Source organism: Oncorhynchus nerka, linkage group LG1 (assembly GCF_034236695.1).
Source record: "Oncorhynchus nerka isolate Pitt River linkage group LG1, Oner_Uvic_2.0, whole genome shotgun sequence".
In the NCBI taxonomy this organism is placed as follows: Eukaryota; Metazoa; Chordata; class Actinopteri; order Salmoniformes; family Salmonidae; genus Oncorhynchus; species Oncorhynchus nerka.
Window position 1 is genome coordinate 41,577,804 of NC_088396.1, and position 22,391 is coordinate 41,600,194.

The following is a 22,391-nucleotide window of genomic DNA, read 5'->3' on the forward strand; positions in this document are numbered from 1 at the left end:
GGAATGATTGATGAAATGATGGATGAATTGATGGAATGGAATGCTGAAATGATGGATGGAATGATGAATGGAATGATGAAATGATGGATGGAATGATGAATGGAATGATGGATGGAATGACGAATGGAATGATGGAGGGAATGATGGATGGAATAATGAAATTATGGATGGAATGATGAAATGATGAATGGAATGATGAATGGAAAGATGGATGGAATGATTGATGGAATGATTGATGGAATGATGGATGGAATGATGAATGGAATAATGAAATTATGGATGGAATGATGAAATGATGGATGGAATGATTGATGAAATGATGGATGGAATGATGGATGGAATGATGGATGAATTGATGGAATGGAATGCTGAAATGATGGATGGAATGATTGATGGAATGATGAATGGAATGATGGATAGAATGATGAAATGATGGATGGAATGATGAATGGAATGATGGATGGAATGACGAATGGAATGATGGAGGGAATGATGAATGGAATGATGGATGGAATGATGAATGGAATGCTGAAATGATGGATGGAATGATGAATGGAATGATGGATGAAATGATGGAATGGAATGATGAAATGATGGATGGAATGATGAATGGAATGATGAATGGAATGATGGATGGAATGATTGATGGAATGATGAATGGAAGGATGGAATGATGGAATAATGTACGGAATGATGAATGGAATGATTGATGAAATGATGGAATAATGAATGGAATGATGGATGAAATTATGGAATGATGGTGTGATTGATGGTGTGATTGATGGTATGATTGATGTAATGATTGATGTAATGATTGATGGTATGATTGATGGAATGATTGCTGGTATGATGAATGGAATGATGAATGATGGATGTAATAATGAATGGAATGATGAAATTATGGATGGAATGATGAAATGATGGATGGAATGATTGATGGAATGATTGATGGAATGATGAATGGAATGATGAATGGAATAATGAATGGAATAATGAATGGAATGATGAAATTATGGATGGAATGATGAAATGATTGATGGAATGATGAATGGAATGATGGATGGAATGATGGATGGAATGATGGATGGAATGATGAATGGAATGATGAATGGAATGATGGATGGAATGATGGATGGAATGATTGATGGAATGATGAAAGTATGGATGGAATGATGAAATTATGGATGGAATGATGAAATGATTGATGGAATGATGAATGGAATGATGGATGGAATGATGGATGGAATGATGAATGGAATGATGAATGGAATGATGGATGGAATGATGAATGGAATGATGGATGGAATGATTGATGGAATGATGAAAGTATGGATGGAATGATGAAATTATGGATGGAATGATGAAATTATGGATGGAATGATTGATGGAATGATGGATGAATTGATGGAATGATGAATGGAATGCTGAAATGATGGATGGAATGATGAATGGAATGATGGATGAATTGATGGAATGATGAATGGAATGCTGAATGGAATGATGGATGGAATAATGAATGGAATGATGAAATTATGGATGGAATGATTGATGGAATGATGGATGGAATAATGAATGGAATGATGAAATTATGGATGGAATGATGAAATTATGGATGGAATGATGAAATGATGGATGGAATGATTGATGAAATGATGAATGGAATGATGAATGGAATGATGGATGAAATGATGGAATGGAATGATGAAATGATGGATGGAATGATGAATGGAATGATGGATGGAATGATTGATGGAATTATGGAATGATGAATGGAAGGATGGAATGATGGAATAATGGATGGAATGATGAATGGAATGATTGATGAAATGATGGAATAATGAATGGAATGATGGATGAAATGATGAATGGAATGATGGATGAAATTATGGAATGATGGTGTGATTGATGTAATGATTGATGGTATGATTGATGGAATGATTGCTGGTATGATGAATGGAATGATGAATGATGGATGAAATGATGGATGTAATAATGAATGGAATGATGAAATTATGGATGGAATGATGAAATGATGGATGGAATGATTGATGGAATGATGAATGGAATGATGGATGGAATGATGAATGGAATAATGAATGGAATGATGAAATTATGGATGGAATGATGAAATGATTGATGGAATGATGGATGGAATGATGGATGGAATGATGGATGGAATGATTGATGGAATGATGAAAGTATGGATGGAATGATGAAATGATGGATGGAATGATTGATGGAATGATGGATGAATTGATGAAAGTATGGATGGAATGATGAAATGATGGATGGAATGATTGATGGATGAATTGATGGAATGATGAATGGAATGCTGAAATGATGGATGGAATGATGGATGGAATGATGAATGGAATGATGAATGGAATGATGAATGGAATGATGGATGGAATGATGGATGAATTGATGGAATGATGAATGGAATAATGAATGGAATGATGAAATTATGGATGGAATGATGAAATGATGGATGGAATGATTGATGGAATGATGGATGAAATGATGGAATGGAATGATGAATGGAATGCTGAAATGATGGATGGAATGATGAAATGATTGATGGAATGATGAATGGAATGATGAATGGAATGATGGATGGAATGATGAATGGAATGATGGATGGAATGATGGATGGAATGATGAATGGAATGCTGAATGGAATGATGGATGGAATGATGAAATTATGGATGGAATGATGGAATAATGAATGGAATGATGGATGAAATTATGGAATGATGGTGTGATTGATGGTGTGATTGATGGTATGATTGATGTAATGATTGATGTAATGATTGATGGTATGATTGATGGAATGATTGCTGGTATGATGAATGGAATGATGAATGATGGATGTAATAATGAATGGAATGATGAAATTATGGATGGAATGATGAAATGATGGATGGAATGATTGATGGAATGATTGATGGAATGATGAATGGAATGATGAATGGAATAATGAATGGAATAATGAATGGAATGATGAAATTATGGATGGAATGATGAAATGATTGATGGAATGATGAATGGAATGATGGATGGAATGATGGATGGAATGATGAATGGAATGATGAATGGAATGATGGATGGAATGATGGATGGAATGATTGATGGAATGATGAAAGTATGGATGGAATGATGAAATGATGGATGGAATGATGAATGGAATGATGAATGGAATGATGGATGGAATGATGGATGGAATGATGAATGGAATGATGAATGGAATGATGGATGGAATGATGAATGGAATGATGGATGGAATGATTGATGGAATGATGAAAGTATGGATGGAATGATGAAATTATGGATGGAATGATGAAATTATGGATGGAATGATTGATGGAATGATGGATGAATTGATGGAATGATGAATGGAATGCTGAAATGATGGATGGAATGATGAATGGAATGATGGATGAATTGATGGAATGATGAATGGAATGCTGAATGGAATGATGGATGGAATAATGAATGGAATGATGAAATTATGGATGGAATGATTGATGGAATGATGGATGGAATAATGAATGGAATGATGAAATTATGGATGGAATGATGAAATTATGGATGGAATGATGAAATGATGGATGGAATGATTGATGAAATGATGAATGGAATGATGAATGGAATGATGGATGAAATGATGGAATGGAATGATGAAATGATGGATGGAATGATGAATGGAATGATGGATGGAATGATTGATGGAATTATGGAATGATGAATGGAAGGATGGAATGATAGATGGAATGATGGAATAATGGATGGAATGATGAATGGAATGATTGATGAAATGATGGAATAATGAATGGAATGATGGATGAAATGATGAATGGAATGATGGATGAAATTATGGAATGATGGTGTGATTGATGTAATGATTGATGGTATGATTGATGGAATGATTGCTGGTATGATGAATGGAATGATGAATGATGGATGAAATGATGGATGTAATAATGAATGGAATGATGAAATTATGGATGGAATGATGAAATGATGGATGGAATGATTGATGGAATGATGAATGGAATGATGGATGGAATGATGAATGGAATAATGAATGGAATGATGAAATTATGGATGGAATGATGAAATGATTGATGGAATGATGAATGGAATGATGGATGGAATGATGGATGGAATGATTGATGGAATGATGAAATGATGGATGGAATGATGAAATGATGGATGGAATGATTGATGGAATGATGGATGAATTGATGAAAGTATGGATGGAATGATGAAATGATGGATGGAATGATTGATGGATGAATTGATGGAATGATGAATGGAATGCTGAAATGATGGATGGAATGATGAATGGAATGATGAATGGAATGATGAATGGAATGATGAATGGAATGATGGATGGAATGATGGATGAATTGATGGAATGATGAATGGAATAATGAATGGAATGATGAAATTATGGATGGAATGATGAAATTATGGATGGAATGATGAAATGATGGATGGAATGATTGATGGAATGATGGATGAAATGATGGAATGGAATGATGAATGGAATGCTGAAATGATGGATGGAATGATGAAATGATTGATGGAATGATGAATGGAATGATGAATGGAATGATGGATGGAATGATGAATGGAATGATGGATGGAATGATGGATGGAATGATGAATGGAATGCTGAATGGAATGATGGATGGAATGATGAAATTATGGATGGAATGATGAAATTATGGATGGAATGATGAAATTATGGATGGAATGATTGATGGAATGATGAATGGAATGATGGATGGAATGATGAAATTATGGATGGAATGATGAAATTATGGATGGAATGATGAAATGGATGGAATGATGAATGGAATGATGAAATGATGGATGGAATGATGAATGGAATGATGGAGGGAATGATGGATGGAATGATGAATGGAATGATGGATGGAATGATGGATGAATTGATGGAATGATGAATGGAATGCTGAAATGATGGATGGAATGATGAATGGAATGATGAATGGAATGATGGATGGAATAATGAATGGAATGATGAAATTATGGATGGAATGATGAAATGATGGATGGAATGATGAATGGAATGATGAATGGAAAGATGGATGGAATGATTGATGGAATGATTGATGGAATGATGGATGGAATGATGAATGGAATGATGAAATTATGGATGGAATGATGAAATGATGGATGGAATGATTGATGAAATGATGGATGGAATGATGGATGAATTGATGGAATGGAATGCTGAAATGATGGATGGAATGATGAATGGAATGATGGATAGAATGATGAAATGATGGATGGAATGATGGATGGAATGATGGATGGAATGACGAATGGAATGATGGAGGGAATGATGGATGGAATAATGAATGGAATGATGAAATTATGAATGGAATGATGAAATGATGGATGGAATGATGAATGGAATGATGAATGGAAAGATGGATGGAATGATTGATGGAATGATTGATGGAATGATGGATGGAATGATGAATGGAATAATGAATGGAATGATGAAATTATGGATGGAATGATGAAATGATGGATGGAATGATTGATGAAATGATGGATGAATTGATGGAATGGAATGCTGAAATGATGGATGGAATGATTGATGGAATGATGAATGGAATGATGGATAGAATGATGAAATGATGGATGGAATGATGAATGGAATGATGGATGGAATGATGGATGGAATGACGAATGGAATGATGGAGGGAATGATGGAGGGAATGATTGATGGAATGATGAATGGAATGATGAATGATGAATGGAATGCTGAAATGATGGATGGAATGATGAATGGAATGATGGATGAAATGATGAATGGAATGATGAATGGAATGATGGATGGAATGATTGATGGAATGAATGATGGAATTATGGAATGATGAATGGAAGGATGGAATGATAGATGGAATGATGGAATAATGGATGGAATGATGAATGGAATGATTGATGAAATGATGGAATAATGAATGGAATGATGGATTGAATGGAATGATGGATGAAATGATGAATGGAATGATGGATGAAATTATGGAATGATGGTATGATTGATGTAATGATTGATGGTATGATTGATGGAATGATTGCTGGTATGATGAATGGAATGATGAATGATGGATGAAATGATGGATGTAATAATGAATGGAATGATGAAATTATGGATGGAATGATGAAATGATGGATGGAATGATTGATGGAATGATGAATGGAATGATGGATGGAATGATGAATGGAATGATGAATGGAATAATGAATGGAATGATGAAATTATGGATGGAATGATGAAATGATTGATGGAATGATGAATGGAATGATGGATGGAATGATGAATGGAATGATGGATGGAATGATTGATGGAATGGATGGAATGATGAAATGATGGATGGAATGATTGATGGAATGATGGATGAATTGATGAAAGTATGGATGGAATGATGAAATGATGGATGGAATGATTGATGGATGAATTGATGGAATGATGAATGGAATGCTGAAATGATGGATGGAATGATGGATGGAATGATGGATGGAATGATGAATGGAATGATGAATGGAATGATGGATGGAATGATGGATGGAATGATGGATGAATTGATGGAATGATGAATGGAATAATGAATGGAATGATGAAATTATGGATGGAATGATGAAATTATGGATGGAATGATTGATGGAATGATGAATGGAATGATGGATGGAATGATTGATGGAATGATGGATGGAATGATGAATGGAATAATGAATGGAATGATGAAATTATGGATGGAATGATGAAATTATGGATGGAATGATGAAATGATGGATGGAATGATTGATGAAATGATGAATGGAATGATGAATGGAATGATGGATGAAATGATGGAATGGAATGATGAAATGATGGATGGAATGATGAATGGAATGCTGAATGGAATGATGGATGGAATGATGAAATTATGGATGGAATGATGAAATTATGGATGGAATGATGAAACTATGGATGGAATGATTGATGGAATGATGAATGGAATGATGGATGGAATGATGAAATTATGGATGGAATGATGAAATTATGGATGGAATGATGAAATTATGGATGGAATGATTGATGGATGGAATGATGGATGAATTGATGGAATGATGAATGGAATGATGAATGGAATGCTGAAATGATGGATGGAATGATGAATGGAATGATGGAGGGAATGATGGATGGAATGATGAATGGAATGATGGATGAATTGATGGAATGATGAATGGAATGCTGAAATGATGGATGGAATGATGGAGGGAATGATGAATGGAATGATGAATGGAATGATGAATGGAATGATGGATGGAATAATGAATGGAATGATGAAATTATGGATGGAATGATGAAATGATGGATGGAATGATGAATGGAAAGATGGATGGAATGATTGATGGAATGATGGATGGAATAATGAATGGAATAATGAATGGAATGATGAAATGATGGATGGAATGATGAAATGATGGATGGAATGATTGATGGGATGATGAATGGAATGATGGATAGAATGATGAAATGATGGATGGAATGATGAATGGAATGATGGATGGAATGATGGATGGAATGACGAATGGAATGATGGAGGGAATGATTGATGGAATGATGAATGGAATGATTGATGGAATGATGAATGGAATGATGGATGGAATAATGAATGGAATAATGAATGGAATGATGAAATGATGGATGGAATGATGAAATGATGGATGGAATGATGAATGGAATGATGGATGAATTGATGGAATGGAATGCTGAAATGATGGATGGAATGATTGATGGAATGATGAATGGAATGATGGATAGAATGATGAAATGATGGATGGAATGATGAATGGAATGATGGATGGAATGATGGATGGAATGACGAATGGAATGATGGAGGGAATGATTGATGGAATGATGAATGGAATGATTGCTGAAATGATGGATGGAATGATGAATGGAATGATGGAGGGAATGATTGATGGAATGATTGATGGAATGATGGATGGAATGATGAATGGAATGATGAATGGAAAGATGGATGGAATGATTGATGGAATGATTGATGGAATGATGGATGGAATGATGAATGGAATAATGAATGGAATGATGAAATTATGGATGGAATGATGAAATGATGGATGGAATGATGAATGGAAAGATGGATGGAATGATTGATGGAATGATGGATGAAATGATGGATGTAATAATGAATGGAATGATGAAATTATGGATGGAATGATGAAATGATGGATGGAATGATTGATGGAATGATTGATGGAATGATGAATGGAATGATGAATGGAATGATGAATGGAATAATGAATGGAATGATGAAATTATGGATGGAATGATGAAATGATTGATGGAATGATGAATGGAATGATGGATGGAATGATGAATGGAATGATGGATGGAATGATTGATGGAATGGATGGAATGATGAAATGATGGATGGAATGATTGATGGAATGATGGATGAATTGATGAAAGTATGGATGGAATGATGAAATGATGGATGGAATGATTGATGGATGAATTGATGGAATGATGAATGGAATGCTGAAATGATGGATGGAATGATGGATGGAATGATGGATGGAATGATGGATGGAATGATGGATGAATTGATGGAATGATGAATGGAATAATGAATGGAATGATGAAATTATGGATGGAATGATGAAATTATGGATGGAATGATTGATGGAATGATGAATGGAATGATGGATGGAATGATTGATGGAATGATGGATGGAATGATGAATGGAATAATGAATGGAATGATGAAATTATGGATGGAATGATGAAATGATGGATGGAATGATGAAATGATGGATGGAATGATTGATGAAATGATGAATGGAATGATGAATGGAATGATGGAATGGAATGATGAAATGATGGATGGAATGATGAATGGAATGCTGAATGGAATGATGGATGGAATGATGAAATTATGGATGGAATGATGAAATTATGGATGGAATGATGAAACTATGGATGGAATGATTGATGGAATGATGAATGGAATGATGGATGGAATGATGAAATTATGGATGGAATGATGAAATTATGGATGGAATGATTGATGGATGGAATGATGGATGAATTGATGGAATGATGAATGGAATGCTGAAATGATGGATGGAATGATGAATGGAATGATGGATGGAATGATGGATGGAATGATGAAAAATGATGGATGGAATGATGATGGAATGATGAATGGAATGATGAATGGAATGATGAATGGAATGATGAATGGAATGATGAATGGAATGATGGATGGAATAATGAATGGAATGATGAAATTATGGATGGAATGATGAAATGATGGATGGAATGATGAATGGAAAGATGGATGGAATGATTGATGGAATGATGAATGGAATGATGGATGGAATGATGGATGAATTGATGGAATGGAATGCTGAAATGATGGATGGAATGATTGATGGAATGATGAATGGAATGATGGATAGAATGATGAAATGATGGATGGAATGATGAATGGAATGATGGATGGAATGATGGATGGAATGACGAATGGAATGATGGAGGGAATGATTGATGGAATGATGAATGGAATGATTGCTGAAATGATGGATGGAATGATGAATGGAATGATGAATGGAAAGATGGATGGAATGATTGATGGAATGATTGATGGAATGATGGATGGAATGATGAATGGAATAATGAATGGAATGATGAAATTATGGATGGAATGATGAAATGATGGATGGAATGATGAATGGAAAGATGGATGGAATGATTGATGGAATGATTGATGGAATGATGGATGGAATGATGAATGGAATAATGAATGGAATGATGAAATTATGGATGGAATGATGAAATGATGGATGGAATGATTGATGAAATGATGGATGGAATGATGAATGGAATGATGGATGGAATGATGAAATTATGGATGGAATGATGAAATTATGGATGGAATGATGAAACTATGGATGGAATGATTGATGGAATGATGAATGGAATGATGGATGGAATGATGAAATTATGGATGGAATGATGAAATTATGGATGGAATGATGAAATTATGGATGGAATGATTGATGGATGGAATGATGGATGAATTGATGGAATGATGAATGGAATGATGAATGGAATGCTGAAATGATGGATGGAATGATGAATGGAATGATGGAGGGAATGATGGAATGGAATGATGGATGAATTGATGGAATGATGAATGGAATGCTGAAATGATGGATGGAATGATGGAGGGAATGATGAATGGAATGATGAATGGAATGATGAATGGAATGATGGATGGAATAATGAATGGAATGATGAAATTATGGATGGAATGATGAAATGATGATGGAATGATGAATGGAAAGATGGATGGAATGATGAAATGATGGATGGAATAATGAATGGAATAATGAATGGAATGATGAAATGATGGATGGAATGATGAAATGATGGAATGAATGATGGATGAATGATGGGAATGATGAAATGATGGATGGAATGATTGATGAATGATGAATGGATGGAATGATGAAATGATGGATGGAATGATGAATGGAATGATGGATGGAATGATGATGGAATGATGAATGGAATGATGAAATGATGAATGATGAATGGAATGATGGAATGGAATGATGGATGGAATGATGAAATTAATGATGGAATGATGAAATGATGGATGGAATGATGAAATATGGATGGAATGATGAATGGAATGATGGATGGAATGATGAAATTATGGATGGAATGAAATGATGATGGATGGAAATGATGAATGGAATGATGGATGGAATGATTGATGGATGGAATGATGAATGGAATGATGATGGAATGATGATGGAATGATGAATGGAATGATGGAAATGATGGATGGAATGATGAATGGAATGATGGAAATGATGGATGGAATGATGAATGGAATGATGGATGAATGATGATGGAATGATGAATGGAATGATGATGGATGGAATGATGAATGGAATTGATGGAATGGAATGGATGAAATGATGGATGGAATGAAATTGATGGAATGATGAATGGAATGATGGATGAGAAATGGATGGAATGATGATGAATGATGGAATGATGGATGGAATGATGATGGAATGATGGATGGAATGATGAATGGAATGATGGATGGAAATGATTGATGGAATGATGAATGGAATGGATGGAAAATGATGGATGGAATGATGAATGGAATGATGAATGGAATGATGGAAATTATGGATGGAATGATTGAATGGAATGATGGATGGAATGATGAATGGAATGATGGATGGAAAGATGAATGGAATGATGGATGGAATGATTGATGGAATGATGGATGGAATGATGAATGGAATGATGATGGAATGATGAAAGTATGGATGGAATGATGAAATGATGGATGGAATGATTGATGGAAAGATGGATGGAATGATGATGGAATGAAATGATGGATGAATGATGAATGGAATGATGAATGGAATGAATGAATGGAATGATGGAAATGATGGATGGAATGATGGAAATGATGGAATGATGAATGAATAATGAATGGAATGATGAAATTATGGATGGAATGATGAAATGGATGGAATGATGGATGGAATGATGAATGGAATAATGAATGGAATGGAAATGGAAATGATGGATGGAAATGATGATGGAATGATGGAATGATGAATGGAATGATGGATGGAATGATGAAAATGATGGATGGAATGATGAATGGAATGATGGATGGAATGATGATGGAATGATGAATGGAATGATGGATGGAATGATTGATGGAATGATGAATGATGGAATGATGGATGGAATGATGAATGGAATGATGGAGGGAATGATGGAGGAATGATTGATGGAATGATGAATGGAATGATGGATGGAATGATGAATGGAATGAGAAATGGATGGAATGATTGATGGAATGATTGATGGAATGATGGATGGAATGATGAATGGAATAATGAATGGAATGATGAAATTATGGATGGAATGATGAAATGATGGATGGAATGATGAATGGAAAGATGGATGGAATGATTGATGGAATGATTGATGGAATGATGGATGGAATGATGAATGGAATAATGAATGGAATGATGAAATTATGGATGGAATGATGAAATGATGGATGGAATGATTGATGAAATGATGGATGGAATGATGAATGGAATGATGGATGGAATGATGGATGAATTGATGGATTGGAATGATGAAAATGATTGATGGAATGATTGATGGAATGATTGATGGAATGATTGATGGAATGATGAATGGAATGATGAATGGAATGATGAATGGAATGATGGATGGAATGATGGATGGAATGATGGATGGAATGATTGATGGAATGATGGATGGAATGATGAAATGATGGATGGAATGATGAATGGAAAGATGGATGGAATGATTGATGGAATGATTGATGGAATGATGGATGGAATAATGAATGGAATGATGAAATTATGGATGGAATGATGAAATGATGGATGGAATGATTGATGAAATGATGGATGGAATGATGAATGGAATGATGGATGGAATGATGGATGGAATGATGGATGAATTGATGGAATGGAATGCTGAAATGATGGATGGAATGATTGATGGAATGATGAATGGAATGATGGATAGAATGATGAAATGATGGATGGAATGATGAATGGAATGATGGATGGAATGATGGATGGAATGACGAATGGAATGATGGAGGGAATGATTGATGGAATGATGAATGGAATGATTGCTGAAATGATGGATGGAATGATGAATGGAATGATGGAGGGAATGATGGAGGGAATGATTGATGGAATGATTGATGGAATGATGGATGGAATGATGAATGGAATGATGAATGGAAAGATGGATGGAATGATTGATGGAATGATTGATGGAATGATGGATGGAATGATGAATGGAATAATGAATGGAATGATGAAATTATGGATGGAATGATGAAATGATGGATGGAATGATGAATGGAAAGATGGATGGAATGATTGATGGAATGATTGATGGAATGATGGATGGAATGATGAATGGAATAATGAATGGAATGATGAAATTATGGATGGAATGATGAAATGATGGATGGAATGATTGATGAAATGATGGATGGAATGATGAATGGAATGATGGATGGAATGATGGATGAATTGATGGATTGGATTGCTGAAATGATTGATGGAATGATTGATGGAATGATTGATGGAATGATTGATGGAATGATGAATGGAATGATGAATGGAATGATGAATGGAATGATGGATGGAATGATGGATGGAATGATGGATGGAATGATTGATGGAATGATGGATGGAATGATGGATGGAATGATGAAATGATGGATGGAATGATGAAATGATGGATGGAATGATGAAATGATGGATGGAATAATGAATGGAATGATGGATGGAATGATGAAATGCCCTACCCTGTGCTCTGACCTCTTTCTCCCCTCTCTCTCCAGATGAAATCTTGCGTCTTGTGACGGCCGGCCGCCCAACAACCTGCCCGCTTGACCCTATCCCCTCCTCTCTTCTCCAGACCATTTCCGGAGACCTTCTCCCTTACCTCACCTCGCTCATCAACTCATCCCTGACCGCTGGCTACGTCCCTTCCGTCTTCAAGAGAGCGAGAGTTGCACCCCTTCTGAAAAAACCTACACTCGATCCCTCCGATGTCAACAACTACAGACCAGTATCCCTTCTTTCTTTTCTCTCCAAAACTCTTGAACGTGCCGTCCTTGGCCAGCTCTCCCGCTATCTCTCTCAGAATGACCTTCTTGATCCAAATCAGTCAGGTTTCAAGACTAGTCATTCAACTGAGACTGCTCTTCTCTGTATCACGGAGGCGCTCCGCACTGCTAAAGCTAACTCTCTCTCCTCTGCTCTCATCCTTCTAGACCTATCGGCTGCCTTCGATACTGTGAACCATCAGATCCTCCTCTCCACCCTCTCCGAGTTGGGCATCTCCGGCGCGGCCCACGCTTGGATTGCGTCCTACCTGACAGGTCGCTCCTACCAGGTGGCGTGGCGAGAATCCGTCTCCACACCACGTGCTCTCACCACTGGTGTCCCCCAGGGCTCTGTTCTAGGCCCTCTCCTATTCTCGCTATACACCAAGTCACTTGGCTCTGTCATAACCTCACATGGTCTCTCCTATCATTGCTATGCAGACGACACACAATTAATCTTCTCCTTTCCCCTTCTGATGACCAGGTGGCGAATCGCATCTCTGCATGTCTGGCAGACATATCAGTGTGGATGACGGATCACCACCTCAAGCTGAACCTCGGCAAGACGGAGCTGCTCTTCCTCCCGGGAAGGACTGCCCGTTCCATGATCTCGCCATCACGGTTGACAACTCCATCGTGTCCTCCTCCCAGAGCGCTAAGAACCTTGGCGTGATTCTGGACAACACCCTGTCGTTCTCAACTAACATCAAGGCGGTGGCCCGTTCCTGTAGGTTCATGCTCTACAACATCCGCAGAGTACGACCCTGCCTCACACAGGAAGCGGCGCAGGTCCTAATCCAGGCACTTGTCATCTCCCGTCTGGATTACTGCAACTCGCTGTTGGCTGGGCTCCCTGCCTGTGCCATTAAACCCCTACAACTCATCCAGAACGCCGCAGCCCGTCTGGTGTTCAACCTTCCCAAGTTCTCTCACGTCACCCCGCTCCTCCGCTCTCTCCACTGGCTTCCAGTTGAAGCTCGCATCCGCTACAAGACCATGGTGCTTGCCTACGGAGCTGTGAGGGGAACGGCACCTCAGTACCTCCAGGCTCTGATCAGGCCCTACACCCAAACAAGGGCACTGCGTTCATCCACCTCTGGCCTGCTCGCCTCCCTACCACTGAGGAAGTACAGTTCCCGCTCAGCCCAGTCAAAACTGTTCGCTGCTCTGGCCCCCCAATGGTGGAACAAACTCCCTCACGACGCCAGGACAGCGGAGTCAATCACCACCTTCCGGAGACACCTGAAACCCCACCTCTTTAAGGAATACCTAGGATAGGATAAAGTAATCCCTCTCACCCCCCCCTCCTTAAAAGATTTAGATGCACTACTGTTCCACTGGATGTCATAAGGTGAATGCACCAATTTGTAAGTCGCTCTGGATAAGAGCGTCTGCTAAATGACTTAAATGTAAATGTAATGAAATGATGGATGGAATGATGAAATGATGGATGGAATGATGAAATGATGGATGGAATGATGAAATGATGAATGGAATGATGGATGGAATGATTGATGGAATGATGGATGGAATGATGAATGGAATAATGAATGGAATGATGGATGGAATGATGAAATTATGGATGGAATGATGAAATTATGGATGGAATGATGAAATGATGAATGGAATGATTGATGGAATGATGAATGGAATGATGAAATTATGGAATGATGGATGGAATGATTGATGGAATGATGGATGGAATGATGAATGGAATGATGGATGGAATGATTGATGGAATGATGATGGAATGATGAAATGATGGATGGAATGATGATGGAATGATGATGAATGATGAAAGTATGGATGGAATGATGAAATGATGGATGGAATGATTGATGGAATGATTGATGGAATGATGAATGGAATGCTGAAATGATGGATGGAATGATGGATGGAATGATGAATGGAATGATGAATGGAATGATGGATGGAATGATGGATGGAATGATGGATGATTGATGGAATGATGAATGGAATAATGAATGGAATGATGAAATTATGGATGGAATGATGAATGATGGATGGAATGATTGATGGAATGATGGATGGAATGATGGATGGAATGATTGATGGAATGATGGATGGAATGATGAATGGAATAATGAATGGAATGATGAAATTATGGATGGAATGATGAAATTATGGATGGAATGATGAAATGATGGAAATGATTGATGGAATGATGAATGGAATGATGAATGGAATGATGGAAAATGGAATGGAATGATGAAATGATGGATGGAATGATGAATGGAATGCTGAATGGAATGATGGATGGAATGATGAAATTATGGATGGAATGATGAAATTATGGATGGAATGATGAAACTATGGATGGAATGATTGATGGAATGATGAATGGAATGATGGATGGAATGATGAAATTATGGATGGAATGATGAAATTATGGATGGAATGATGAAATTATGGATGGAATGATTGATGGATGGAATGATGAAATTATGGATGGAATGATGAAATGATGGATGGAATGATTGATGAAATGATGAATGGAATGATGAATGGAATGATGGATGGAATGATGAAACTATGGATGGAATGATTGATGGAATGATGATGGAATGATGAAATGATGGAATGGATGGAATGATGAAAATGATGGATGGAATGATGAAATTATGGATGAATGATGGATGGAATGATGGATGAATGATGGATGGAATGATGATGAATGGAATGAAATTGATGGAATGATGAATGGAATGATGAAATGATGGATGGATGGAATGATGGATGAATGATGGAATGGAATGAATGAATGGAATGATGGATGGAATGATGGATGAAATTGATGGAATGGAATGCTGAAATGATGGATGGAATGATGATGGAATGATGAATGGAATGATGGATGGAATGATGAAATGATGGATGGAATGATGAATGGAATGATGGATGGAATGATGGATGGAATGATGAATGGAATGATGGAGGGAATGATGAAATGGAATGATGAATGGAATGATTGAAATGATGGATGGAATGATGAATGGAATGATGGAGGGAATGATGGAAATGATTGATGGAATGATGGATGGAATGATGAATGGAATGATGAATGGAATGATGGATGGAATGATGGATGGAATGATTGATGAAATGATGGATGGAATGATGAATGGAATAATGAATGGAATGATGAAATTATGGATGGAATGATGAAATGATGGATGGAATGATGAATGGAAAGATGGATGGAATGATTGATGGAATGATTGATGGAATGATGGATGGAATGATGAATGGAATAATGAATGGAATGATGAAATTATGGATGGAATGATGAAATGATGGATGGAATGATTGATGAAATGATGGATGGAATGATGAATGGAATGATGGATGGAATGATGGATGGAATGCTGAAATGATGGATGGAATGATGAATGGAATGATGGATAGAATGATGAAATGATGGATGGAATGATGAATGGAATGATGGATGGAATGACGAATGGAATGATGGAGGGAATGATTGATGGAATGATGAATGGAATGATTGCTGAAATGATGGATGGAATGATGAATGGAATGATGGATGAATGATGGATGGAATGATGATGGAATGATTGATGGAATGATGGATGGAATGATGAATGGAATGATGAATGGAAAGATGGAATGATTGATGGAATGATTGATGGAATGATGGATGGAATGATGAATGGAATGATGGAATGATGAATGATGGAATGATGAAATGATGGATGGAATGATGAATGGAAAGATGGATGGAATGATTGATGGAATGATTGATGGAATGATGGATGGAATGATGAATGGAATGATGAATGGAATGATGAAATTATGGATGGAATGATGAAATGATGGATGGAATGATTGATGAAATGATGGATGGAATGATGAATGGAATGATGGATGGAATGATGGATGAATTGATGGATGGAAAATGATTGATGGAATGATTGATGGAATGATTGATGGAATGATTGATGGAATGATGAAATGATGAATGGAATGATGAATGGAATGAATGGATGGAATGATGGATGGAATGATGGATGGAATGATGAAATGATGGATGGAATGATGAAATGATGAATGGAATGATGAATGGAAAGATGGATGGAATGATTGATGGAATGATGGATGGAATGATGAATGGAATAATGAATGGAATGATGAAATTATGGATGGAATGATGAAATGATGGATGGAATGATTGATGAAATGATGGATGGAATGATGAATGGAATGATGGATGGAATGATGGATGGAATGATGGATGAATTGATGGAATGGAATGCTGAAATGATGGATGGAATGATTGATGGAATGATGAATGGAATGATGGATAGAATGATGAAATGATGGATGGAATGATGAATGGAATGATGGATGGAATGATGGATGGAATGACGAATGGAATGATGGAGGGAATGATTGATGGAATGATGAATGGAATGATTGCTGAAATGATGGATGGAATGATGAATGGAATGATGGAGGGAATGATGGAGGGAATGATTGATGGAATGATTGATGGAATGATGGATGGAATGATGAATGGAATGATGAATGGAAAGATGGATGGAATGATTGATGGAATGATTGATGGAATGATGGATGGAATGATGAATGGAATAATGAATGGAATGATGAAATTATGGATGGAATGATGAAATGATGGATGGAATGATGAATGGAAAGATGGATGGAATGATTGATGGAATGATTGATGGAATGATGGATGGAATGATGAATGGAATAATGAATGGAATGATGAAATTATGGATGGAATGATGAAATGATGGATGGAATGATTGATGAAATGATGGATGGAATGATGAATGGAATGATGGATGGAATGATGGATGAATTGATGGATTGGATTGCTGAAATGATTGATGGAATGATTGATGGAATGATTGATGGAATGATTGATGGAATGATGAATGGAATGATGAATGGAATGATGAATGGAATGATGGATGGAATGATGGATGGAATGATGGATGGAATGATTGATGGAATGATGGATGGAATGATGGATGGAAATGAAATGGGATGGAATGATGAAATGATGGATGGAATGATGAAATGATGGATGGAATAATGAATGGAATGATGGATGGAATGATGAAATGCCCTACCCTGTGCTCTGACCTCTTTCTCCCCTCTCTCTCCAGATGAAATCTTGCGTCTTGTGACGGCCGGCCGCCCAACAACCTGCCCGCTTGACCCTATCCCCTCCTCTCTTCTCCAGACCATTTCCGGAGACCTTCTCCCTTACCTCACCTCGCTCATCAACTCATCCCTGACCGCTGGCTACGTCCCTTCCGTCTTCAAGAGAGCGAGAGTTGCACCCCTTCTGAAAAAACCTACACTCGATCCCTCCGATGTCAACAACTACAGACCAGTATCCCTTCTTTCTTTTCTCTCCAAAACTCTTGAACGTGCCGTCCTTGGCCAGCTCTCCCGCTATCTCTCTCAGAATGACCTTCTTGATCCAAATCAGTCAGGTTTCAAGACTAGTCATTCAACTGAGACTGCTCTTCTCTGTATCACGGAGGCGCTCCGCACTGCTAAAGCTAACTCTCTCTCCTCTGCTCTCATCCTTCTAGACCTATCGGCTGCCTTCGATACTGTGAACCATCAGATCCTCCTCTCCACCCTCTCCGAGTTGGGCATCTCCGGCGCGGCCCACGCTTGGATTGCGTCCTACCTGACAGGTCGCTCCTACCAGGTGGCGTGGCGAGAATCCGTCTCCACACCACGTGCTCTCACCACTGGTGTCCCCCAGGGCTCTGTTCTAGGCCCTCTCCTATTCTCGCTATACACCAAGTCACTTGGCTCTGTCATAACCTCACATGGTCTCTCCTATCATTGCTATGCAGACGACACACAATTAATCTTCTCCTTTCCCCCTTCTGATGACCAGGTGGCGAATCGCATCTCTGCATGTCTGGCAGACATATCAGTGTGGATGACGGATCACCACCTCAAGCTGAACCTCGGCAAGACGGAGCTGCTCTTCCTCCCGGGGAAGGACTGCCCGTTCCATGATCTCGCCATCACGGTTGACAACTCCATCGTGTCCTCCTCCCAGAGCGCTAAGAACCTTGGCGTGATTCTGGACAACACCCTGTCGTTCTCAACTAACATCAAGGCGGTGGCCCGTTCCTGTAGGTTCATGCTCTACAACATCCGCAGAGTACGACCCTGCCTCACACAGGAAGCGGCGCAGGTCCTAATCCAGGCACTTGTCATCTCCCGTCTGGATTACTGCAACTCGCTGTTGGCTGGGCTCCCTGCCTGTGCCATTAAACCCCTACAACTCATCCAGAACGCCGCAGCCCGTCTGGTGTTCAACCTTCCCAAGTTCTCTCACGTCACCCCGCTCCTCCGCTCTCTCCACTGGCTTCCAGTTGAAGCTCGCATCCGCTACAAGACCATGGTGCTTGCCTACGGAGCTGTGAGGGGAACGGCACCTCAGTACCTCCAGGCTCTGATCAGGCCCTACACCCAAACAAGGGCACTGCGTTCATCCACCTCTGGCCTGCTCGCCTCCCTACCACTGAGGAAGTACAGTTCCCGCTCAGCCCAGTCAAAACTGTTCGCTGCTCTGGCCCCCCAATGGTGGAACAAACTCCCTCACGACGCCAGGACAGCGGAGTCAATCACCACCTTCCGGAGACACCTGAAACCCCACCTCTTTAAGGAATACCTAGGATAGGATAAAGTAATCCCTCTCACCCCCCCCTCCTTAAAAGATTTAGATGCACTACTGTTCCACTGGATGTCATAAGGTGAATGCACCAATTTGTAAGTCGCTCTGGATAAGAGCGTCTGCTAAATGACTTAAATGTAAATGTAATGAAATGATGGATGGAATGATGAAATGATGGATGGAATGATGAAATGATGAATGGAATGATTGATGGAATGATGGATGGAATGATGAATGGAATAATGAATGGAATGATGGATGGAATGATGAAATTATGGATGGAATGATGAAATTATGGATGGAATGATGAAATGATGGATGGAATGATTGATGAAATGATGAATGGAATGATGAATGGAATGATGGATGGAATGATGGATGAATTGATGGAATGGAATGATGGATGGAATGATTGATGAAATGATGAATGGAATGATGGATGGAATGATGGATGAATTGATGGAATGGAATGATGAATGGAATGCTGAAATGATTGATGGAATGATTGATGGAATGATTGATGGAATGATTGATGGAATGATGGATGGAATGATGGATGGAATGATGAAATGATGGATGGAATGATGGATGGAATGATGAAATGATTGATGAATGGGATGATGAATGGAATGATGGATGGAATGACGAATGGAATGATGGATGGAGAGACAGCCACCTGTGTAGTATGCTGTCCTGTCCTATAGACACCTGGCAGGATGGCAACAGGTGGTACATCTTAGACAGACTGGGCTGAACTGAACAGGGCCATTAAAACTACATTTTATCCACATTTTTACTATTGTGATGTTTTCCCTCTGATTTACAATTTTCTGACATTGGTGAAATCGACCAGCCTACAATCACCAGAGATTGTTGTTGTATTTTGGTGTGTGTGTGATCCAGATGTGATGTCTGCGGAGCGGTGTTCCATGCAGAGTGTCGTCAGAAGGCCCAGCCATGTCCACGCTGTGTCCGCAGGGAGCTCCACCACACGAGAACCTCGTCCTTCTGGAGCCCTAACGACGATACACCAGGCTGCTTCACAATGCCCTACCAGGACACCTGATCACACACAGAGAGAGAAACAGCGGACCCACCTCAGAGCTGCTCTTACCAAAGTGTGTGTGTGTGTGTGTGTGTGTGTGTGTGTGTGTGTGTGTGAGAGAGAGAGTCGGCCAGGATACACAGTAACAGAAGTGTCGATGACTAAGCAAGGATCATGCTCCCTGACACACCTGCTTTTTGATCTGACATCACTCTCACCTGGGAGAGATTGACACTAACGCAACACCCACTGGAGAGGAACTACTCTGCTTTCTGCATGAGAAACACTATTTTCACGCCACTTTAAACAGCTATGACCGGAAGCAGGGGTTGGAACCATTTGTTTTTAAATTTCATTCCACTGTTCTGATCTGCAAAATAAAGTTCCAAAAAGTACTGGTTTATATGGTTCTTCTGTTCCTTTTTAAACCTCCGAAATATATACACTACCAATCACAAATTGACACACCTAGTCATTCAAGTGTTTTTCTTTATTTTGACTATTTTCTACATTGTAGAATAATAGTGAAGACATCAAAACTATAAAAATTACACATATTGAATCATGTAGTAACCCCCAAAAGAGTTAGACAATCGGTGGCTACTTACTTTGGTTACTACATGATTCCATATGAGTTATTTCATAGTTTTTGATGTCTTCACTATTACTCTACAATGTAGAAAATAGTCCAAATAAAGAAAAACCCTGGAATGAGTAGGTGTGTCCACACTTTTGACTGGTACTGTATATTTTTGACATTTAGCTGGACATGAAAGCAATTTCATCTCCATAGGAAAGTCGTTAAGAGCTAATTGTATTTTGCCGTAAGAGCATGGTTTAATCAGGAAGAGAGAGGATGGAGGAAGCTTGC

General features: G+C 38.3%; 1 protein-coding gene across 1 annotated transcript in view; it reads left to right on the forward strand.

The window, feature by feature from the left end:
- LOC115130232 (pleckstrin homology domain-containing family M member 3-like) overlaps positions 1-21,915 on the forward strand; it is a 165,443-nt gene extending 143,528 nt beyond the window's left edge. Inside the window, exon 9 of the mRNA XM_065018943.1 lies at positions 21,379-21,915. Coding sequence (XP_064875015.1) covers positions 21,379-21,541 — 163 coding nt within the window. The 3' untranslated portion in view covers positions 21,542-21,915. The remainder of the gene's footprint in view (positions 1-21,378) is intronic.
- Positions 21,916-22,391: the final 476 nt, after the last annotated feature.